A 25,268-nucleotide genomic window follows, 5' to 3' on the forward strand; every position below is an offset into this window, starting at 1 on the left:
ACCCTGTTGGTTTTACTGCCAAATGTCTGTAGACGGAGTGACTGTTTTTAAACTGCGTGTTAACGGGCGTGTTCGACATTACAGCCAGCCAGCATTGTAGGCAAGGCGCGATTGACCGATCTACAAATCGCCTCGCATCTTAAACAACAACTCACTGTTACTCGTAGATCAGTCAGTCAGTCACAATTTACCCACAATGCATTACAGATTTGATCATTCGAACACAGCCATTGACTGAGTTCTAAATGGCCTCGTTGATGTGCCCATCCTTCACTGCTGCGGTGCCATTCTAAAGGCTGGATATTCACCACTAACCTGAGCTATTTTCTGACTGCCCTAACCAGGCCGTCGTTTGCATGCTCTAACTACTCACCAATACATCAGTCAATGCTGATAATTGAAACTAAATACAGCTGTTTAATCATTCTCCAATATGCTAGTAGTACTGTGTATGAAAGGTTTGTTGGTCATTGGCAATTATTCAAGGCAACATTAAAATGCATGCATTTTATGTGCATGCATTTGAGGCCTGTGTGTGTGATTTTGCTTAAAATGCATGAAAGTGTGTGATGATGCTGCTGCTGATGTTTCACGTGAGGAAGGCTCTGTCCAATGCCGGATCTTCTCTCTGTCTGTTCCAGGTTTGGTACGAGGAAGAGGAGGAAGGTGAGATTAAGGGCACCATTGTGTTCTGCCTGCAGGCTGAACACGCAGGAACACGCACGTACTACTTCGGCGCTGAGACTGCCGAGGAACAGGAGGAGTGGATCGACGCTATGAACGAGGCTGCACACGTCCAGATACCGCCTGCACAGAGGTCCACACAAGCACACACATGCATGTACGCACACACACACACACACGCACTCACGCAAGCACGCATGTACACACACTTTCTAACTCTGTCCCTTCCCCACAGGACCACCAACTCCGAGGCCACCACGCCCACAGCAGAACTCCATGGTAACACCTTGGTAACCAAAGGTCCTGAACCACACACCCAGACACACACACACATTGAGGACAACGGCCAGACGACTGAACTCCTAGACCCAGAGCGCGGATCACGAGAACCCGCACATCACAAGGTCAACGGGGTCGACGCCATGGAAACGCCCCCTCCCTCTACCAGCCATTCAGAAAAGGACGGGAGGATGGGGGGAGAGAGAGGGGAGAGGGGGGAGAGAGGAGTGCTTGGACCTGGGGGTGCACCCCATCACCAGCCCAATGGGTGGGGCACCTACGGCCCCCCAAACCATGGAAACGGACCACCCCAGGGTAACGGGCGGCCACCCCAGGCACCTCCAGAGGGACGGATGAGAGAGGGGAGGGAGGTGAGGGAGCAGCCTGAGAACGTGGTGCTGAGACGGGGTTTTGTGCCACGGACAAACCCTGAGAGACAGGCCCAGAGGAAGAGCTCCATGACTCAGCTACAGCAGTGGGTCAACCAGCGCAGAGTCATAGCTGTACAGGAGGACTTGAACAGGTGAGAGAGACAGAGGTAGAGAGGTAAGAGAGAGGATGAGGATGAGTAAGAGAAAGTGAGATTAAGGGAGTGGTAGAGTGAAGACTTGTTTGTATTTTTAGTGTCTACAACTACATGTTTTCCCTTCAACCGCCTCTCTCTCGCTCTCTTCCCCTAGTCCATCTCATTATTACACAGTGAACCGTGGCGTACCAGCTGACTACTACAGCGTCTACAGTAGCGTGGGGGGCGGTCCGGGCTACGTGGAGGAGTACCCCCTCTACCCTCCAGGCGTACGCCCTGACAGCATCTGCTCTGTGTCAGCCGTGGGTTACGACCGCATGGGCCCCCCTCGCTGGACCAACGATGAGAAGAGACGCTCACTGCGGGACGGGCCCCTCTACAGACCCCCGCCCCCCCGAGACCCATACGGCCCCCCACCTAGCCCTGCCTATTACGGCCAGATGGATGCAGCCCAGACCGCCATGAGGCGTCTGTCCATCCAACCTAGGTCTAGGTCCGTTCCCAGGTCCCCCTCCTCGTCCACGGGTGGTCCCTACTCTCCCAGCCCCCATAGCTTTGCCTCGCCTATCTGCTCACCCTCGGCCCGGTTTGACAGAGGACCAGGCAGGCTACGGGAGGATGTGATCTACGCTGACCCCTCTGTGTATGGACTGAGGAGATCACTGAGCTCTCCCAAGGTGAGAGATGGGAGAGGGTGTGTGTGTATTTGCGTGTGTGGTGAGGGAGAGGGTGTTGGTGTACAGTATGTGTGTATGTGGTGGGGGAGAGGGTGTGTGTGTGTGTGTGTGTGTGTGTGTGTGTGTGTGTGTGTGTGTGTGTGTGTGTGTGTGTGTGTGTGTGTGTGTGTGTGTGTTATTGTCAGGAGTCAGCTGTTAATGGGTGAAGATTTGTTTGTGTTTTTAGGCCAAAATTATAGTGATCCCAGAACATCCTGGTTATTTATCTTATTTCAGTATGATTACCCTGGAGACAGGAGGTCGCTAAGCCAAGGAATGTACCACTACAACTACCCTGCCTCCCCCTCTCTCCACAGCAAAATGGTACGTCCTCCCAAAGAATGTTACACTGTCAAGAGATACAGACCAATGAGTCCAATGTCAAGTTTGGGAGACACTTGGCTAGAGTACTCACACACACTTTCACACACCTACACACTCACTTGGCGGGGATAAGGTCCTTGGCAGCTACCTCTGCTTAAAATGTAACCAGCAACTAAAGGTATGCTATAGCTGTGCTTACCTGTTGTTTCTGGTTTGAGTTCTTATGTCTGTCCTCCCTGTCTCCACTATCTCGCTGTCTCTTTTACTTTCATTCTTGGTCACTCTCTTTCTCCGTCTTTTTTTGTCTCTCTCTTTATTTACTTCTCTCTCTCTCTCTCTCTCTCTCTCTCCCTCTTACACTCTCCCTGTCTGTTTCTGCGTCTGCTGGTGCCACTGATGCTGCTGCTACTGGTTTGACTGGCGTCTCTGGTACTGGGTCTTGCACTGTCCTTGTCCTTTTCACTGTTGCTGCTTATGCTGCTCTATTAGGAGGACATGTTAGACCTGCAGCTCCAGAGAAACCTGGAGTACCTCGATCAACAGGTACGTACCGTGGGCATCTCTGGACACACCTCTACCCCTGCCGTGGAACACATCACAACGCCAAACAAAATCGGATTGTTTGATACATTTAATACCTTCACACATTACGTTGAGTCAGTCAATTTGTGAAAGCATTGTACTGAGTACAGAGCAGAAGTCGTGAGAAATTTGCGAAGAGTGACGTTCTGATCCTCCGCAAACTGTTGGTTATATTCAACCCCGTCACACAGTGCGGTTGACAGCGTTTGTCTTGACAACGTTTGCCACATTGTTTAGATGTATTGTCACGTGGAAGATTGTCCATGTTGTCACCTGCTAAACACCTGTTTCTCACGAACACAGTCCACATTCACTCCCACTGTCTTCCCTTCTTTCCCCTGTCTCACTGTCACGGACTGCTTACACCTTATCATAATGACCAGGCCATAGTGCTACAGTATACACACCATTTCAGATCCCTGTATCACAGTACTGGAACTCTTTGTTGGACATTGTACACAAACAGAAATGTGTCTCTTCGATGTATCCAATTTCATTCTCAAATGTAAGTAAGAAAAGACAACAAAAAAAAACACTCGTCAGGGATTATTACTGCTAGACGTCAGGCTCCTGGTCATTACTGTGGCAACCAGGAGAATGATGGGCAGTGTGTTTTGCCCCAGGTGACCGGGAGAGATCACGTTGTCGGCATGGTAACCAGAATGGTGGAGCGATCCTCCCCTAGAGCAAAGCTCTTCGCACAAGTAAGAGAGGAGAGAGTGTCCCAGAGAGACAGGCTTCAGCTAGACCCACAGCCCCCCACAAAAACTTTTTCCACCTAAAGCCTTTGAACTTTTCATATAAGTAACCAAGTAAAAAAAATCATGTTTCTAACCATGACCCAGTCATATGCCATAACCCAAAGGAAAGCAGTTCCAACCCACTATTTGTAAAACACTGCTCCACAAAGACTCCCATACCCTCACACTATCCCCCTCCTCAAAGACTACTAATAAGACACATGTATCTATGCAATAAGACCAGTAAATGCCTACTCTACAATTACTAACAGCTGACTAATGCTTTTCCAAGAAGCCTGGACCGTTACAGCACAGATTGTTTTGTACTTGCCTTGTAGCCACAGGTTTTCTGCTTTCAGAGTGTAACTAAGCTTGTGCTTGTGCTCTTTCCATTGAGTTCAGCTACCGCCCTCTTCAGGGCTTTTCTAGTCACTAGTGATCTAGGCTAGGAGGCTCAGCTGTTGTCTAGACAGAATCAAGGTGAAGGATTTCCCCCTGACCCCACAGTCTCCCCCAAGGTCTATACAGCCAAGCCCAAGCCTGCCTCTCCCTCCTCTCTCCAGTACCCTACTCTAGCATGTGGATGTTAGACGCTAGGCTCTCTTCTAGCTTTCGGTTTCTTTATCCAACCAATTCGATGGCGATTTTAGTTATCCATTTTGCTTCACCGTGCAGTGTTGTATGTGTCTTTGTTAAGTTCCTTTGTTTTTCCATCTGTGTTCTATGTCATATCCTGTCTTGTGCTGTAGCCTAATTGTGTCTTGTTGCTTCACAACAACCGCCCCTCTTCTGCGTGCCCCTCTGTCTTCACTGCGATGTCATATCCTCCTTCACATACTTTCCAATCACAGTGCTCCATAAGGACATGGACAACCTGGATATGACCTTTGACCTTTTGACAGAGGGGTTTATCATTCCAGCTCACCCTGTCGGCTCTTACTGCTCGATGCTGTAAACATCACAGTTTTATTTATGCTTTTTTTAAAGTTATTGATTGGCTATTGTTATGATCTTATTTGTCTAGTATATCAGTATTAATATTGATTCAATATAAATTGTCCTTTGTAGTAGTGATGTCATATGTACAGTATGTACTATGCACATGGTATGGTACGGTGTTTTACACTTATTCTGTTTGGTTCTACGCTATTGATAACATGTTGTTTACAGCCACATGGATCTGGGCCATTCCAATTGCTCACTCTGGCTGCGAGTTGTTTTTCAAACCCTTGATCTATGGAGAATTTGTTTGAATTGGGTTCTGGTTGATATAATGTTAGTATTAAGAATGAATCCTGCCTCTGTTTTCCCAGGTGCCTCCGTTCCATGACCCATACAGGGAGCTTCACCCCACACTGAAACTCAATGAGATTGAGACCAGCGTAAGGCCACATCCCTCCATCTAACCATCCTCTCTCCTCCTCTCTTAAACAATCAACCCTCAGAAACCATCCTCTCCCCTGCAAACACACTTCCTCCAATGTCTCTCTCTCTCTCCCTCTCTCTCGTTCTCTTTCTCTCTCTCTCCTCTGTTAGAAACTCTTGGGTCGTCTGTGTGAGCAAAACAGGTTTCTAAAGGACCAGGAGGCAGTTGTTCACAGGCTGAGAATGGACAAGGTACTGTATGAAATACAAAGCTGCTAAAGAAAGTAAACGTAAAAGACCACCCCTAGGTAATACCTAGCGTTCCTCTTCCCCTGTCCTAACCTTAACCATTATCAAGTGAGAATGCAAAACTGACCCAAGGTCAGCATCTAAGGGCAACGTCACCATACTCCCCAACCATTGCCGGACATGTCCCCTGTTACCTGCTGTTCCCAGGACAGCCTAGAGGGAGCACTGGTGGCCACACATCAGGAGATGGAGCTGTACCGGGGTCAGCCGCTGGTTGCAGACAAACTACAGCTGAAGAAGGAGACACTGCAGAACCAGCTCATCAACATCAGAGGAGAACTCTCCCAGGCATCCAGTGTAAGACACATACAGGAGATTATAGCAATCTATGATAATCCACAGTGATCCATTATATATACTGTAACCTAAATGTGATGAGTAAATCAAGGAGATCCTTTCAAGGTATCCTGTGAAAGAGACATGGAGCATAACCCATTTCTCTAAATCTAAACTATGATCTTCTATTTGTAATCTATAACATCTGATCACCATCAGATGACAACTCTCCTACTCCAATGTGATAGATACTGTGTAGTCAATGGATTCGACATACAGTCAGGGTTTTTCAAGCATAGGAAAAAAACGCATGTGCCCACCATCCGAGACCCTTTTTGATCTAGGAAAAACCTTCATAGTTCCAGGTCCTGAGTGTCTCCTCTATCCCCTGCTGTCCCCAGGCTCTGACCACCACACGGATGGAGTTTGAAGCTCTGGAGGACGAGGTCAACGCTATCCATGGGGACCTGTGGGAGCAGCTCAACGCAGGCGGGCAGGTACACGGACACCTTCTCTTCATCAGGACCCCACACTGGCCATCTATTCTGTGATCCACCTAAATCTTCAACATTTTTCTTGTGGCGTGTTTTTAGCCAGTCACCAATTGAACACTGAATTTGAAGCCTATAAATAAAATGACTAGAATGGAACTGATCCTATAATCTCACCTGCTCATAACCCACCTGTATGGTTCCATTCTAGCTTCTAGGGCTTTTCTTTGGCTGTTTTCCAGGTACCACAGTGTTATCCTAGGTTGCTAATAGCTGAGCGGAAACCTTCCTTCTAATCAATCATTTAAAAAGCATATGAATCGCTCATCAATAAGAAATGAACACAATTCATGTCCTATTTATCATTGTGTAACCTGCCCCATTAAACACCTGACTGTCACTCCTTTCCATGGGATGTAACCTGGCTCATGGTGGTGAACTGTGAGAGACTGTCTATAAGAGTGCAGTGTCTGTGACCCACTCACTAACACAGTCGTATTCACTAGGAATGAAATGGATGCAAACGGGCCGAAACTGGGAGAGAGTACCTGAACTTGTCCAATAAAAATGCATGTTTTCATTTTCTGTTGCGAAATGTTTTGCTACGTTTTGCTACGTTTTGCTACAGTGTGCACTAATCAATGCAACCCTGTTGTTTTCTAAGACAATAAGGCTACCTGGTGTCACTCTCTCGCACTACTCTGGTCTTATAACTGAGCCACCGACTGTAACTCAGGCATCACTCACTGACTTGATAATAACAAAAATATGTTATTAACAAGCTATTATTCAGTAGTATACTTAAAATGTTATTCTCTAACATTTTCCTCTCCTCTATCCTTCTCGTATCACCTTTCCTTCCCTCGTCTTCTTTCCGCCCCCTACTCTCCTTGGTCAGAGTGAGATGGTCCATAGACACATTCAGAAGGAGTTCTGGAGAGTTCAGGAAGTGTGGGAGGGGCTCCACAAGAGCAACCTTTCCAGAGGCACAGACACAGCCAAACACAGGGGTACGCATCACCTCACAACAACATAACATACACTATAGTCTCACACAAATATAGTAATTGCCACTCCAACACAAGATGATAATCGAATAAATTTATAAATATGAGTATTTGGATGAACAGTATGCTTCATGCATATCTAACTCCCTTCTCTCTTTTTTTAATCAATATCTCCTATCTTCTTTTGTTTACGCAATTCTCTTTCTTGTCCTTTCCTCTCCTCTTCTCTCATGTCCCCCATCTCCCTTTCCCCTCTCTCCCACAGTGGCCAGTGGGGCATCAGGTTCCTTTAGCACCAATAGTCCTGCCAGTCCCCTGAGTTCAGTAAGCCTCACCAGTCCACTCAGCCCCTTCTCCCCAGTGCCCGGCTCCCAGGCTTCCCCCACCAAACAGCTGGGTCCGGAGGTAAGCACCAGCCCTTCCTACCACCCACGCAACCAACCAAACACCAACCTGGGTCTCCACCTGTGTCCTCAACCTAACACCCACCTGAGTCCTCAACCTAACACCCAGCCAGAACAAAGTGTTCAACTAGGTCCTGAATCCAACACCCAACTAGGTGCTGATCCAAATAGACCAGTGTCTGAGCCAAAAACACACCCGGGTCCTCAACCTAACATCCACCTTGGTCCTGACCCAAACACAAAATACCCCCATATACACTCTTTACCTCACACCCAGTCCAGGTCTCTCAGTCCTGAAACACAGTACCAAATCCTGTACTTAGCCACCCAGTCCTGTCCTAAACTTAAATCCATACTTAACACCCAAACAAGTTCTGAGCCAAATAGGCACCCTGGTCTTGAACCAAATGTACACCCTGGTCCTGAGCCAAGCTCCCAGCCTTGCACTTGCCAAGCCAACCAGCTTGCCCCTGTAGAGAGTATAGACACCCAGCAACATGCACAACCATACACCTCCCAAGCCAGCCAGCATGACCTTAGAGACACCAAAGACACCCAACCAAACACCCGCCCCAACCCCAACCCCACCCACAGCACCAGCCAAGTCAATCAGCCTGCCAATATGGACAGTACACATCTAGAGCCATACAGCCACCGAGCCAGCTCTGGAGTTCCACTCCTCCAAGGAGACAGCCATAGTTTTACCCACTCACCCACCCACCCTGACAAACTAACCAATCAGCAAGCACCTACTGGCAGTAACCCCAGCCACCAACACACCCAGCTAGCCAATGAGCTTTCCCCTCAGCCGAAACAGCAAGCCATTGGCTACAGGAAAGATGTTCTCCCAGACCCACCTTCCTACCGAGCTAGCTACCCTGCCTTCCTCAGATACCCACCCCAGCACACCCACCTGACTGTCCCTGAGACCAAGTACTCATCTTCCCGCCAAAACCCCTGTCTGGTTAGCCAACTAGCCTGTAGCCATACTCCAGATCCACATAAACACTCCCTACCACCTCACCCCAGGACCAGAGTTCTTAGTACTGAAACACAGTACCGGGTCCTCTGCTTAGCCACTCAGTCCCGAGAACAATCCCAAGGACGATCCCGCTCACGTACCCGCACTCGCCCACTCACCTTCCCCAACAACCAGCTAGATGTTATCGACGGTGCTTACCCTACACCCCACACCCCGATACCACCACACACCCATCCAAACAACAGGCCTTAGGTCAGAGTGTACAGGAAGACCCATCTATAGATCTGGTGGACAGTACGGTGCCACAACTGCAGCAATTGTAGCCCACACCAGACAGACTTGACACAACAACAGTTAGAATGTGATGTTGTACTATGTTATGATGATGCAGCTTATATTACAGTGTATTGCCAATAGTAAAAAGCATAGCTGGAAGTTTGAAACAGAATGTGTTATGCTTTCTGGGGAAAAGTTGAGGCTGAAGGTGACTAATGGTCCTAGTCAGTGGTTAATAAAGTTAAAGTTCCGTGTCCAGCAGGCTCAGGGAATCCTCACTGAAGGATATTCCCAGCAAAAAGGGAAGTCAGGAGTTTTCAACCTGCATAACACACAGTTAAATAATTATATAAAGTGCCATTTCAACATCAATGACTCCTTTCACTGCCAGAAAAAAAACTAGCTCTGAAGTTCCTGTAGTACTGTTATTGACCAGGGCGCAAACACACATTTTCCTTTCATCTCAAATCTAAAGAGCATGACCTGGTGTGTCCACTAGGCAACAGAGAGCCTTCACATATCTCCTGATCCACTTAGCTAAGATTCAGTTAGAGGCAGTTAGGATGACAGGTTATTTCAAGTGTTCTGCGTAATCCCTGGCCAACTACACAGACACACATTATTTATAGAAACATAATTGGGACGTGGAGCAGAAATGTGGCAATGTGGAAATGTTCTCCTGTTTCTTCACGGCATCACTCACTATGCAGAACATGGCACTCAGTGGTGTAGGTCTGTGGGATACACAAAGTGCCAGGCAGACCGTCCGTTCAGATCCGCACCTCTGACCAATTAGGAAGTTGTGTTTTCATCCATCGTATCTGTGGTTGGATGGCCGTGTGATATAGTCCACCAGTCAAAGTGTCTGCCGTTCTTCTTTCCTCTATGGTGCTTAATCAATCAATAGATTCATTCATTGGTATCAAGGAATATGATAGGCCAAGAAATCACCTCAGCGGGTTTCCCAGGTCCATATCAGCTGATTGATTAAAAGTGAGGGATGTAGTTCAGACGATACGGAGGCGCTCTGGCACTGGGGACGGATCCTACTGTTTTAGTATGAAACCCTGAAGCCTGTAGTGCTCTGCCTTCCTCTAGCTCTCAGCCAACTCTCTCTTTCTCTCTGTTGGGAATGGAGTTCATCATGCTGCTGAAATTTGAATTATAGTGCAGAAAGAGCAGAAAATAACATTTGATTTTGTGAATCGTATAAGCCTACGTATCATCTGTGTTGCGTAATAACTATAACTGTTTACAGTGTCTGTCGAAAACTGTGGTGCTACTTTCTATCTTGTTTTTCAAATTCAGCAGCAATCAGTGGTCTGTATCAGTGCTACTAATATGATTAGAATGCATCAGTGTGTGCATTCATGCTAGCTCTCAGTACAGGCATATCATTGGACACCTGTGACCCATTACCCCTGAAGTTCTTGGGGTCGGGGCTCCATTCCTCAAATCGTCCCATGATCCTCTCTGCTCTGCACTCCGCCTGGCTTTTGTCACTCCTCCTGATGCACAGCGCTCTCTCTTCCTCCTCCTCCCTTCCTCCTCCATCCTTCCTTCCTTCCCTCTCTTCCTCTCCGTCTCCTTCCCTCCTTTTCGTGGCTGTAGGACATTGGCCCGCCACGGCCACCACTTCCCAAATCCTACTGCCCCCTGGAATCGCCCCCCTCCATCCCCCCTCTGCCGTTCGACAGCTCTGCCTGGCCACGCAGACTGGGCCTGGAGGACGGTTACATTGACGATGAAGAGTCCCACAGCAGAAAGGTATTTGGTGACGGGAGGGTGGGAGGGAGTTACCGTCCCTGCCATGCCCCGGCCACGCCCCCAAGGAGGTATATGTCCATAACCACTGATTCAGGGACAGATTTATTTTCATACCCCTACTGGGTAAAGTAAGGATAAGCGGTATAATACACTGATCCTAGATCTGTGGTTAAGGCAACTTCTACCACAAGCCCTTTTGTTACCTGTCCTTGAAGCCATCACTGTCTTCCCCAAAACGTTCCCGAACTCCTAAAGCTTTTTCATTCCTCATCACCCAATCCCGCCACCATACACACTCTCACACCTCTCCGTCTGTTCTAGTGCTTCACTACTCATGGCTCCTATTCCACCATCTCTTCCTTCTTTCTCTCGCTCTCCATCTCGGCCTGTTTCAGCTCTCCAAAAGCACCAGCACTAGAAATGATTATTCTCCTCAGTGACACTGGTCTCACCTTAGTATGCTCTTACACATTGAACAACAGCTGTCAATCAATCACTTTCTATGGTTGATACTGCAAACTCTTCATACATTTAACAGCACATTTGGTTATTGTGTGGCCAACAATATATTCATCAGTTGACCAGTAATTAATCAAACAAGTTCTAAAGCAACAATATCAAACAAAAACGAAAACACAATGCAAGTATTTTAAATATAATCCAACAATTCATTCTAGTGTACTGGGTGCTTCTGAATGCTACGGCTAAGCTAAGGGCGAGTTGCAGGTTCCCATAGGAACGCTAAGGTGGTGGTTTCTTTACCATGCTGTCTGTGTGTCAGTTGGTGTAGTGATGTGGTAGTAATGTGACTGTGCTCGTCCCTGTGCTAGTGCTGTGTCTGTGCTGTAGTGTGTAGACCGTGCGCTTCCGCTTATGCCGGATCTCTTTCCAACCATTGAGCTCTGGAGTCTGCCACTATATCTGTCAATAACCCCATCATTGCTGTCCACACTATATTATGTAATGCATTCTGTGTTTGGGTAACCATATGGCTAATAGCTACCTGCGTAGCTGGGTATGATGCTGTTGCCTGAATAGTGCCAACACTCTCCTGGTGTGTAAAGCTCTTACTTTTGATTGGGTGATGATTCATTATCGCCTCCTCGTGTTCTGTGTTGCAGCAAAAGTATGGTTACCGACAGGATGTGTCACCGGGAGAACGGACCAATAGCAACGAAGCTCAGGAGCTGGATCAGGATCGACAGGCCAACATGAATAAAGGTACAGGAAGCAATGGAGCCTGAGTAATGTAGTTCTGGTTCGTCAGTCTGCATAGGCAGCAATGACTCATACCTTGTAGTCTACTGTTTGAGGGCCTTTGTGCATAAACGTGTAATGCTACTGTACCTTGCATTTAAACTAGCAGAGTTATACAATCTCTATGGTGCCAAAAAGGGGAGTTATATTTCAGTTCTCTAAACCTGTACTGGAGCTACTGTGAACTTCCTTATTAATATTACATATGACTTCTTTCGCAAATGCATTTCTGATCTAATCCCCAACTGTTAGACAATGCTGAAGGCTCCCCTCAGACTCGGAATGAAATCCACTTCAAATGTCAAACCAAATCTAATAATAGATTAAATGACATCATAATCAAGTATATACTATTGCTAGCACAAAAATAAAATTAGATTACTAATACGGTCCTCATGACTAGCTGGACCTTATAAAAGTCAATTGTTTACAGAATAATAGATTGGATTATAGCCCCCGTGACTCATCCTCTGTGTGGATGCGTCCCAAATGTCATCCTATTCCCTACATAGCGCACTACTCTTGACTATATAGAGACTATATTGAGACTATATAGGAAATGGGGTGCCATTTGGCACGCATAATGTCATCCTCTGACACGCTGTTTGTCTGTCCCCTTACCAGTGGGGATTGTTCCTCCCAGAACGAAGTCTCCCATAGAGGACCAGGGCCACTCCTACGACCATGGAATCACCCGACGCAACGGCAAAGTGCCCAATGGAATCTCCAGGGTAGGCAGCATGCCGGAGAGGGCATTATGGAACTCAGGAAGCTTATCATCATGTGGATGATGTGATGTGATCAATAGACATGATGTATTGTAACTATATTATGATATTTTACCGATTTGATGTTACCTTTATGTTGTGGGCCTATGTCTGGTGTATTGAAGGGTGCAATCAAATTGATCCTTTAAAAGATCATGACATTTGATGTTTTATCATATTCCATTGTCATTCCCTCCCTCATAATTTCCATGTCTTTCCTATGTCACAGGAGCGCCCGAAGAGTGCAGTGTTCCCTGCTGAGGTGAAGTCCAAGATGAGCATTGAGGAGCAGAACGAGCGTATCCGTAGGAACCAGAGCAGCTCTGTCAGGGACAAGAGACGCAGCCTGAACCTGGGTAGCCAGGCAGGCACAAACTACAGAGTGGTAGGCTCTCATAACTATTTACATATACATATACATTGATAGCCAGCCACCAAGAATATGTACTGCACGTTGAAATGTAACTTGAGTAGGATCCAATATATTGTTCTGGCTAGAGGTCCGGGTCTAAAAAGTTGGACCCGGACAGACCTGGGGACAATTCAGACCCGGACCTGAACGGACCCGGTATTTTTTTAAGGGGGATCTGGACCTGAACGGACCCAAGAACCATCAAACCTGAACCCGAAAGGACCCGCCAACAACCAGACCTAGACCTGAGTGACAAAAAAATATATGTTTTTCAGCCAATTTGCTCTTCTGATTTCTGATTAAGTTTTTATATGTTGGCTAGGCCTGTCAATAAATTCACCTTATTAGTGTAAAAGGTACATTCAGTTCCACACAGGTCTATCAGCTGTAGTTACATAGATCCGAAACCCGATGAAAATCAAACAGGGTACGATCCGGACCAGAGGAAAAGTTTGAATTTTGGGCCCCAACCTGCTCATGTCCCAGGTCAGATCTGGGGTATTCGGATTTGGGTGGATCCATGAATACCTCTAGTTCTGGCCCCTTGGCTGTCTCTCCTGGCCATGTTGATTGGCTGAGCCTTTGGTACGGCCTCCCAGTCTCTTTCCTAATTGTTTATCTCTGTGCGTGTCCAGGTGAAGCGGAGGCTAACAGCCCATGAGGTGGACATCAAGGACCTGGAGGCTGCAGTACGGGGCGAGGGGGTGCTGGAATCACCCCGGGAGGAGATTGCTCGCCTCAGACGGTTACAGATGGAACCTGACCACTACGACCTGGACATCGGCAAAGAGGTGAGACACACTCTGGAAACCAAAACAGTGTAATAAAATCCCTATGTGACTATGATCCAGTCGTGAAATGATATCCCAGCAAATATGACCCCATTGGCCCCATGTGTGTGTTTGGTGGGGAAGGTGGGCAGGGGTTAGCCCACACAAAGTACTCACCAAGCCCACACCAGCCCAACACGGACTATCCCAGAATTGGCTAGCCCACACCAAACTTAGCACAGGCTAGCCCACACCAGCCAAACACGGTCTAGCCCACACCAAGCCCAGCACAGGCTAGCCCACTACTTAATAATGTAGAGGTGGGGGATAATTTGAATATTCAGGGACATGGTTTGCAAATACCCCAATTCATGTTGTTTAGTTAAAAAATTATACAAGATAAAAATGACTGACACCATTCAAACCATTCAGGGTTTGTAATTTTCAAGCCAATTGTTTCAGAATCACATTTTTTCAGCTAGAACCTTATAGTTCCAAGGTGACTGTAACGTTGTGTGAAGGATTGGGAAACAGGCGCAGGAATGGGTAATAGGATTTTTTATTGCCCCAATTACATTGTGCCATGTAAAGGCATGGGGACAAAGACCAAACAAACATGTATACAAAACACAGGGTTGAAACCCGAACAAAAGTGCGAGGAGTACCTTGAATACATACACGGGACAGAACCGAAAACACAAGAGTACAATGATACACCACAGGACGAGACCCGTAATCATATATGCACAATTTGCACGGCACAAAAGCCAAAACAACACAGCACAGGTACTCACAGGCACAAAGGACATGGAAACATTAATCGACAGCCCAATGATAAAACAAAGGTCACATTTATACAAATACAATCAGTGAGGAATATGAACCAGGTGTGCGTAATGACACAGTTCAGTGCCTAGAGGCCGGTGACATAAACCTTTGAAAATGGTGCAACAGTACCGGAGGGATCCGTGAGAGTGAAACATTATTTTTGTGCAACCATTACTGAGAGTGCCATTCCAGTTTAAGTGTTCTGTTGTATAATGTAAAACCCTTTTTTTTTTATCCCCATTTTCGTGATATCCAATTACAATCTTGTCTCATCGATGCAACTCCCCAATGGGCTTTGGAGAGAAAAAGGTCGAGTCATATGTCCTCCGAAACATCACCCGCCTAACCGCGCTTCTTAATATCTTCCCACTTAACCCCGAAGCCACCCGCACCAATGTGTGAGAGGAAATCAATCAAGCTTTGAATCAAACCCAGGTTTGTAGTGATGCCTCAAGCCTTAGACCGCTGCGCCACTCGGTAGGCTATGTAATATTTTTTTTGTCTTGTGTATTGCCAATGATGAAGTCTGTACAGTTGATATATTAGGAATTTTCTCTTGTAAAAATAATAACACACAGTACTGGTCAAAAGTTTGGACACACCTACTCATTCCAGGGTTTTTCTTTATTTTTACAATTTTCAAAATCCAAATATATTTTTCATTTGAGATTCTTCAAAGTGGCCTCTCTTTTCCTTGATAACAGCTTTGCACACTCTTGGTTTCCTCTCAACCAGTTTCATGAGGTAGACACCTGGAATGCATTTCAATTAACCTTTTCACACGTACCAACAAATGGGTGAGATCGTTCAACAGTGGTCCCTGGAGGGTATGCTCAAACCGGTTTGATAGGAATGCTTATTTAGAACATCCAGTTTCGATTGACTCAACCGTCAGGATTTGAGCTAGCCACACTGTATTTTCACAGAAACATTTTGCACAAACACAGTCCTTACAAAGTTATGTCCTGAATGTGACGAGTTGATTTTTGGATGCAATGTTCAGACATTCACAGAAGTAGCAACATCATACACAATCATCCAAACCGGAAAATGTAAGCTACATTAGTCCTAACGCTAACTGAGGAAATATTGACGTTACACAAGCGGTCATATTTAGATAACTCTCGGCTGACAGAAACAACAATATTTATTTATTTATTTCACCTTTATTTAACCAGGTAGGCAAGTTGAGAACAAGTTCTCATTTACAATTGCGACCGGGCCAAGATAAAGCAAAGCAGTTCGACAGATACAACGACACAGAGTTACACATGGAGTAAAACAAACATACAGTCAATAATACAGTATAAACAAGTCTATATACGATGTGAGCAAATGAGGTGAGAAGGGAGGTAAAGGCAAAAAAGGCCATGGTGGCAAAGTAAATACAATATAGCAAGTAAAACACTGTAATGGTAGTTTTGCAATGGAAGAATGTGCAAAGTAGAAATAAAAATAATGGGGTGCAAAGGAGCAAAATAAATAAATAAAGTAAATACAGTAGGGAAAGAGGTAGTTGTTTGGGCTAAATTATAGGTGGGCTATGTACAGGTGCAGTAATCTGTGAGCTGCTCAGACAGTTGGTGCTTAAAGCTAGTAAGGGAGATACAGTGCCTTGCGAAAGTATTCAGCCCCCTTGAACTTTGCGACCTTTTGCCACATTTCAGGCTTCAAACATAAAGATATAAAACTGTATTTTTTTTTGTGAAGAATCAACCACAAGTTTGACACTATCATGAAGTGGAACGACTGGATATTGGATATTTCAAACTTTTTTAACAAATCAAAAACTGAAAAATTGGGCGTGCAAAATTATTCAGCCCCTTTACTTTCAGTGCAGCAAACTCTCTCCAGAAGTTCAGTGAGGATCTCTGAATGATCCAATGTTGACCTAAATGACTAATGATGATAAATACAATCCACCTGTGTGTAATCAAGTCTCCGTATAAATGCACCTGCACTGTGATAGTCTCAGAGGTGCGTTAAAAGCGCAGAGAGCATCATGAAGAACAAGGAACACACCAGGCAGGTCCGAGATACTGTTGTGAAGAAGTTTAAAGCCGGATTTGGATACAAAAAGATTTCCCAAGCTTTAAACATCCCAAGGAGCACTGTGCAAGCGATAATATTGAAATGGAAGGAGTATCAGACCACTGCAAATCTACCAAGACCTGGCCGTCCCTCTAAACTTTCAGCTCATACAAGGAGAAGACTGATCAGAGATGCAGCTAAGAGGCCCATGATCACTCTGGATGAACTGCAGAGATCTACAGCTGAGGTGGGAGACTCTGTCCATAGGACAACAATCAGTCGTATATTGCACAAATCTGGCCTTTATGGAAGAGTGGCAAGAAGAAAGCCATTTCTTAAAGATATCCATAAAAAGTGTAGTTTAAAGTTTGCCACAAGCCACCTGGGAGACACACCAAACATGTGGAAGAAGTTGCTCTGGTCAGATGAAACAAAAATTGAACTTTTTGGCAACAATGCAAAACGTTATGTTTGGCGTAAAAGCAACACAGCTCATCACCCTGAATGCACCATCCCCACTGTCAAACATGGTGGTGGCAGCATCATGGTTTGGGCCTGCTTTTCTTCAGCAGTGACAGGGAAGATGGTTAAAATTGATGGGAAGATGGATGTAGCCAAATACAGGACCATTCTGGAAGAAAACCTGATGGAGTCTGCAAAAGACCTGAGACTGGGATGGAGATTTGTCTTCCAACAAGACAATGATCCAAAACATAAAGCAAAATCTACAATGGAATGGTTCAAAAATAAACATATCCAGGTGTTAGAATGGCCAAGTCAAAGTCCAGACCTGAATCCAATCGAGAATCTGTGGAAAGAACTGAAAACTGCTGTTCACAAATGCTCTCCATCCAACCTCACTGAGCTCGAGCTGTTTTGCAGGGAGGAATGGGGAAAAAATGTGGTCTCTCGATGTGCAAAACTGAGAGACATACCCCAAGCGACTTACAGCTGTAATCGCAGCAAAAGGTGGCGCTACAAAGTATTAACTTAAGGGGGCTGAATAATTTTGCACGCCCAATTTTTCAGGTTTTGATTTGTTAAAAAAGTTTGAAATATCCAATAAATGTCGTTCCACTTCATGATTGTGTCCCACTTGTTGTTGATTCTTCACAAAAAAATACAGTTTTATATCTTTATGTTTGAAGCCTGAAATGTGGCAAAAGGTCGCAAAGTTCAAGGGGGCCGAATACTTTCGCAAAGGCACTGTAAGTGTTTCCAGTCTCATTGGCAGCAGAGAACTGGAAGGAGAGGCGGCCAAATAAATAATTGGTTTTGGGGGTGACTAGAGAGATATACCTGCTGGAGCGTGTGCTACAGGTGGGAGATGCTATGGTGACCAGCGAGCTGAGATAAGGGGGGACTTTACCTGGCAGGGTCTTGTAGATGGCATGGAGCCAGTGGGTTTGGCGACGAGTATGAAGCGAGGGCCAGCCAACGAGAGCGTACAGGTCGCAATGGTGGGTAGTATATGGGGCTTTGGTGACAAAACGGATTGCACTGTGATAGACTGCATCCAATTGGTTGAGTAGGGTATTGGAGGCTATTTTGTAAATGACATCGCCAAAGTCGAGGATTGGTAGGATGGTCAGTTTTACAAGGGTATGTTTGGCAGCATGAGTGAAGGATGCTTTGTTGCGAAATAGGAAGCCAATCCTAGATTTAACTTTGGATTGGAGATGTTTGATATGGGTCTGGAAGGAGAGTTTACAGTCTAACCAGACACCTAAGTATTTGTAGTTGTCCACGTATTCTAAGTCAGAGCCGTCCAGAGTAGTGATGTTGGACAGGCGGGTAGGTGCAGGTAGCGATCGGTTGAAGAGTATGCATTTAGTTTTACTTGTATTTAAGAGCAATTGGAGGCCACGGAAGGAGAGTTGTATGGCATTGAAGCTTGCCTGGAGGGTTGTTAACACAGTGTCCAAAGATATGAATTAGCTAACATCAATTACTATTCACAATGAATCACATCACAGGTGAGCTCAACATTGATTGATTGAATAATTGAGTAAAATGCTTTCTAGAAATCGAAAAGTAATCCGATGAAGGGTAGTTTGTGTGCACCGCCATATTTGTTTTTCGCATCAACCAAAGATAATAAGAGAAGACAAGATGAGTTTGGTCTGTTTGCAGTATGCTTGTTGAAGGGGGGTGTGTCATTATGATCATTCACTTCCCTTTCTTCACTTCTGTAAGTTTACCCAAAAGATGAGTGAACCATTCCTTCCCCTCATTATAACATCTTTGGTCTGACAGACATTTACGTGACACCCAGAAGGCATTGTTTAATGTCAACAAACATGGTGCCACACATAGCTGGCAAATAGCTTATCTCATTACAATCAGTACCACCTTCATAAAAGTATTTTACATACATCATAGTGTCCATTACAATCTATGCAATAATCGGAATGCATTATATTTCACCAGTTCTTGGAAACATGTGAATAAAATTCTAAATACATTATGCTCCATACACACATACTGTATGCTACAGTAGATTTTTTAAATGTTTACGTTATTTAACCAGGCAAGTCAGTTAAGAACAAATTCTTATTTTCAATGATGGCCTAGGAACAGTGGGTTAACTGCCTGTTCAGGGGCAGAACGACAGATTTGTACCTTGTCAGCTCGGGGGTTTGAACTTGCAACCTTCCGGTTACTAGTCCAACGCTCTAACCACTAGGCTACCCTGCTGCGACAACATGATATGGAAAATAAGGCACTTACTTTAATAGGATGTCCAAAGTTATTTTGTGTAAGGAAAACAACAAGACAGGCAATGTGAGCGCCAGCAAGACTGCGCAAATGTCTTCATACTTGATATCAGGCCAACATAGAAATACAAAAACCCAGAGACCTACAACAACCCTAGACATACAAAAACCCTAGACAATACAAAAACTGGCGTACCCACCCTAGTCACACCCTGACCTAACCAAAATATAAAGAAAACAGATATCTAAGGTCATAACAGTACCCCCCCCCCCCCCACCTGTGCATGGTGCCGGCACTGGTGGTACCTGGTTGTTGACACGCACTTCAGGGTGAGTGCGGGGAGCAGGCACAGTACGTACTGGACTGTGGAGGCGCACTGGAGATCTGGAGCGTAGAGCTGGCACAATGCGTCCTGGCCGGATGCTCACTTGAGCCCGGCCAGTGCGGGGCGCTAGCACAGGACGCACTCGGCTGTGCAGACGCACCGGAGACACAGTACGCAGAGCCGGCGCAGGATATCCTGGTCCAAGGAGGTGTACTGGAGACCAGGAGTGCTGAGCCGGGACCATCCGCCCTGGCTGGATTCTCATTCTAGCCCGGCAAATGCGAGGAGCTGGAATAGAGCGCACCGGGCTATGAATGCGAACTGTGGAGACACCGTGCGCATCACTGCATAACATGGTGTCTGACCAGTCACACACTCCCCACGGTAAGCACGAGGACTTGGCTCAGGTCTCCAACCTGACTCAGCCAATCTCCCCGTGTGCCCCCCCAAAAACATTTTATGGGGCTGCCTCTCGTGCTTGTCTCATTGGTACAACTCCTCATAATATCTCCGTTCCGCTTTCGCTGCCTCTATCGCTTCCTTAGGATGGCGATACTCCCCAGCCTGCGTCCAGGGTCCTGCTCCATCCAGAATCTCTTCCCAGGTCCATTCCTCCTGAATACCCTGCTTGTTCCTTTGTTGGTGGGATCTTCTGTCACGTTCGTTATAAGGATCGGACCAAGGCGCAGCGTTGTATGCGTCCATTCTTATTTATTAAAAGAATGAAACACTGAACAAAATAACAAAACGAAACATGAAGCTATACAAACGAGTGCTGACAGGCAACTACACATAGACAAGATCCCACAAAACACAAAGGGGAAATGGCTGCCTAAATATGATCCCCAATCAGAGACAACGATAAACAGCTGTCTCTGATTGAGAACCATATCAGGCCAACATAGAAATACAAAAACCCCTAGACCTACAACAACCCTAGACATACAAAAACCCTAGACAATACAAAAACTGGCGTACCCACCCTAGTCACACCCTGACCTAACCAAAATATAAAGAAAACAGATATCTAAGGTCAGGGCGTGACATTGACAAGTTGAAACATACCCTTTAGATAATTAATAGGTAGCTCGTGTTAACTGTTCTGTTGCGTAACAATGACATTTTGGAACAGTGAGTGCATACTGACATCACGTGCATAAAACAACTCCCTCTGGGGCGACCGTTGAAGAAATGTGGAACTCACGTTTGAAAATTGTAAGAGGTGTGCCTTATAAAAAGTTAATTTGTGGAATTTCTTTCCTTCTTTCCTTCCTTCTTAATGTATTTGAGCAAATCAGTTGTGTTGTGACAAGGTAGGGGTGGTATACAGACCAAGTCCATATTATGGCAAGAACAGCTCAAATAAGCAAAGAGAAATGACAATCCATCATTACTTTAAGACACAAAGGTCAGTCAAAACGGAACATTTCAAGAACTTTTAAAATTTCTTCAAGTTCAGTCACAAAAACCATCAAGCGTTATAATGAAACTGGCTCTCCTGAGGACTGCCACAGGAAAGGAAGACCCAGAGTTACGTATTCTGCAGAGGATAAGTTCATTGGAGTTACCAGACTCAGAAATTGCAGCCCAATAAATGCTTCACAGAATTCAAGTAACAGACACATCTGAACATCAACTGTTGAGTGGACACTGCGTGAATCAGGTCTTCATAGTCGAATTGCTGCAAAGAAACCATGACTAAAAAGACACCAATAATAAGAGACTTGCTTGGGCAAAGAAACACGAACAATGGACATAAGACCGGTGGAAATCTGTCCTTTGATCTGATGAGTCGAAGCTCGTGATTTTTGGTTCCAACTGCTGTGTCTTTGTGAGATGCAGAGTAGGTGAACAGATGATCTCTGCATGTGTAGTCCCCACCCTGAAGCATGGAGGAAGAGGTGTCATGGTGTGGGGATGCTTTGCTGGTGACACTGTCTGTAATTCTTTTGAATTCAAGGCACACTTAACCAGCATGGCTACCACAGCTTTCTGCAGTGATACGCCATCCCATCTGGTTTGCGCTTGTGGGACTATCATTTGTTTATCAACAGGACAATGACCCAACACACCTCCAGGCTGTGTACGGGCTATTAGAAGGAGAGTGATGGAGTGCTGCATCAGATTAACTGGCCTCCACAAGCACCCGACCTCAACCCAATTGAGATGGTTTGGGATGAGTTTAAATGTTTTATTTCATTTACAAAAGTGACCTGGCCAAGATAAAGTAAAGCAGTGCGACAAAAACAACAACAAAGAGTTAGTTACACATGGGATAAACAAACGTACAGTCAATAACACAATAGAAAATCTGTATACAGTGTGTGCAAATGAAGTAAAGAGGTAAGGCAATAAATAGGCCATAGTGGTGAAGTTATTACAATTTATCACTTACCACTGGAGTGATAGATGTACAGATGAGGATGTGCAAGTAGAAAAACTATATATATGGAGATAGTTGGTTGCATGGGCTATTTACAGATGGGCTGTGTACAGCGGCAGCAATCGGTAAACTGCTCTGACAGCCGATGCTTGAATTTAGTGAGGGAGATATACGTCTCCAGCTTCAGGGATTTTTGCAATTTGTTCCAGTCATTGGCAGCAGAGAACTGTAAGGAAAGGCAGCCAAAGCAGGTGTTGGCTTTGGGGATGACCAGTGAAATATACCTGCTGGAGCGTGTGCTACGGGTGGGTGTTGCTATGTTGACCAGTGAGCTGAGATAAGGCACATCTTTACCTAGCAAAGACTTATAGATGACCTGGAGCCAGTGGGTTTGGCGACAAATATGAAGCGAGGACCAGCCAACGAGAGCATACAGGTCACAATGGTGGGTAGTATATGGGGCTTTGGTGACAAAACGGATGGCACTGTGATAGACTGCGTCCAATTTTTTGAGTAGAATGTTGGAGGTTATTTTGTAAAGGACATCGCCGAAGTCAAGGATCGGCAGGATAGTCAGTTTTACGAGGATATGTTTGGCAGCATGAGTGAAGTAGGCGTTGTTGCGAAATAGGAAGCCAATTCTAGATTTATTTTGGGATGGGAGATTCTTAATATGAGTCTGGAAGAATAGTTTAAGAGGAGTTGGAGGCCACGGAAGGAGTGTTATGTAGCATTGAAGCTTGGTTTGAGGTTTGTTAACACAGTGTCCAAAGAAGGGCCAGATGTATACAGAATGGTGCCGTCTGTGTAGAGGTGGATCAAAGAATTAACAAGAGCGACATCATTGATACAGTTGAATTCGAAAGTTTACATACACTTAGGTTGGAGTCATTAAAACTAGTTTTTCAACCACTCCACAAATTTCTTGTTATCGTTTTGGCAAGTCAGTTAGGATATCTACTTTGTGCATGACACAAGTAATTTTTCCAACAATTGTTTACATACAGATTTTTCTCTTATATCATAATTCCAGTGGGTCAGAAGTTTACATACACTAAGTTGACTGTGCCTTTAAACAGCTTGGAAAATTACAGATTTTTAAAAATGTCTTTAGAAGCTTCTGACAGGCTAATTGACAAAATTTGAGTCAATTGGAGGTGTACCTGTGGATGTATTTCAAGGCATACCTTCAAACTCAGTGCCTCTTTGCTTGACATCATGGGAAAATCTAAAGAAATCAGCCCAAAAAATTGTAGACCTCCACAAGTCTGGTTCATCCTTGGGAGAAATTTCCAAACGCCTGAAGGTACCATGTTCATCTGTACAAACAATAGTATGCAAGTATAAACACCATGGGACCATGCAGCTGTCATCCTGCTCAGGAAGGTGATTATGATATAATTTAGGACCTTGAGTGTGGCTGAGGTGCACCCGTGACCAGCTCGGAAACCGGATTCCATTGCGGAGAAGGTACAGTGGGATTCGAAATGGTCGGGGATCTGTTTGTTCCCTTGGCTTTCGAAGACTTTAGGTCTGTAACAGTTTGGGTCTAGAGTGTCTCCCCTTTGAAGAGGGGGATGACAGCGGCCGCTTTCCAATCTTTAGGAATCTCAGACGATACGAAGGAGAGGTTAAACAGACTAGTAATAGTGGTTGCGACAATCGCGCGGATGATTTTAGGAAGAGAGGGTCCAGATTGTCTAACCCAGCTGATTTGTAGGGATCCAGTTTCTGCAGCTCTTTCAGGACATCAGCTGTCTGGATTTGGGTGAAGGAAAAGCACCCCCCCCCCCCCCCAGCTGCAGAGTTGTTGGCCGGGGTTGGGGTAGCCAGGTGGGAAGCATGGCCCGCAGTAGAGAAATGCTTATTGAAATTCTCAATTATCGTGGATTTATCAGTGGTGACAGTGTTTCCTAGCCTCAGTGTAGTGGGCAGCTGAGAGGAGGTGCTCTTATTCTCCATGGTGTACCAACACTTTTTGGAATTTGTGCTGTAGGATGCAAATTTCTGTTAGAAAAAGCTAGCCTTTGCTTTCCTAACTGACTTTGAATAGTGGTTCCTGACTTCCCTGAAAAGTTGCACAGGGAAGTCAGGGACTATTCGAAGCTAGTGCAGTGTGCCGCAGGATGTTTTTGTGCTGGTCAAGGGCAGTCAAGTCTGGAGTGAACCAAGCGCTATATCTGGTCTTAGTTATAACCGTTTTTGAAAGGGGCATGCTTTTTTAAGAGGGTGAGGAAGGCACTTTTGAAGAACAACCAGGCATCCTCTACTGACAGGATGAGGTCAATATCCTTCCAGGATACCCGGGCCAGGTTGATTAGAAAGGCCTGCTCGCATAAGAGTTTTAGGGAGCAGTGATGAGGGGTAGTCGTTTGACCGCGGACCCATAGCGGACGCAGGCAATGAGGCAGTGAACGCTGAGATCCTGGATGAAAACAGCAGAGGTGTATTTAGAGGGCAAATTGGTCAGGATGATGTCTATGAGGGTGCCCATGTTTACAGATTTGGGGTTGTACCTGGTAGGTTCCTTGATAATTTGTGTGAGATTGAGGGCATCTAGTTTAGATTGTAGGACGGCCAGGGTGTTAAGTGAAGAGTGAAGGAAAAGCAGCCAACAAGTGCTCAGCATATGTGGGAACTCCTTCAAGACATTTGTAAAAGCATTCCAGGTGAAGCTGGTTGAGAGAATTGCCAACATTGTGCAAAGCTGTCATCAAGGCAAATGATGGCTACTTTGAAGAATCTAAAACACTTTTTTGGTTACTACATGATTCCATGTGTGTTTTTCATAGTTTTGATGACTTCACTATTATTCTACAATGTAGAAAATAGTAAAAAATTAAGAAAAACCTTTGAATGAGTAGGTGTGTATCCAAACGTTTGACTGGTACTGTATATACAGTGCATTCGGAAAGTTTTCAGACCCCTTGATTTTTTTCCACATTTTGTTACATTACAGCCTTTTTTTTCTCTCATCAATCTACAGACAATACCCTATAATGACAAAACAAAAAAAAACGTTTTTAGACTGAAATATCACATTTACATA

At 45.3% G+C, this 25,268-nt stretch overlaps 1 protein-coding gene across 19 annotated transcripts in view; it reads left to right on the forward strand.

The window, feature by feature from the left end:
- The window catches only part of LOC109870016 (pleckstrin homology domain containing, family A member 6), a 180,572-nt gene that overhangs the window by 144,653 nt on the left and 10,651 nt on the right, over window positions 1-25,268 (forward strand). For 5 of the 19 annotated variants that reach the window (XM_031825398.1, XM_031825379.1, XM_031825405.1 and 2 more), the window contains 17 exons: window positions 642-841; window positions 920-1,486; window positions 1,644-2,166; window positions 2,443-2,529; window positions 3,019-3,072; window positions 3,735-3,815; window positions 5,165-5,233; window positions 5,388-5,468; window positions 5,673-5,822; window positions 6,203-6,298; window positions 7,191-7,302; window positions 7,565-7,704; window positions 10,573-10,728; window positions 11,850-11,949; window positions 12,610-12,716; window positions 12,982-13,137; window positions 13,800-13,955. In XM_031825398.1, the coding sequence (XP_031681258.1) occupies window positions 642-841; window positions 920-1,486; window positions 1,644-2,166; window positions 2,443-2,529; window positions 3,019-3,072; window positions 3,735-3,815; window positions 5,165-5,233; window positions 5,388-5,468; window positions 5,673-5,822; window positions 6,203-6,298; window positions 7,191-7,302; window positions 7,565-7,704; window positions 10,573-10,728; window positions 11,850-11,949; window positions 12,610-12,716; window positions 12,982-13,137; window positions 13,800-13,955 (2,835 nt within the window). The remainder of the gene's footprint in view (window positions 1-641; window positions 842-919; window positions 1,487-1,643; window positions 2,167-2,442; window positions 2,530-3,018; window positions 3,073-3,734; window positions 3,816-5,164; window positions 5,234-5,387; window positions 5,469-5,672; window positions 5,823-6,202; window positions 6,299-7,190; window positions 7,303-7,564; window positions 7,705-10,572; window positions 10,729-11,849; window positions 11,950-12,609; window positions 12,717-12,981; window positions 13,138-13,799; window positions 13,956-25,268) is intronic. The other 14 variants (XM_031825385.1, XM_031825435.1, XM_031825441.1 and 11 more) reach the window with 11 other exon arrangements.

Source organism: Oncorhynchus kisutch, linkage group LG1, assembly GCF_002021735.2.
Source record: "Oncorhynchus kisutch isolate 150728-3 linkage group LG1, Okis_V2, whole genome shotgun sequence".
In the NCBI taxonomy this organism is placed as follows: domain Eukaryota; kingdom Metazoa; phylum Chordata; class Actinopteri; order Salmoniformes; family Salmonidae; genus Oncorhynchus; species Oncorhynchus kisutch.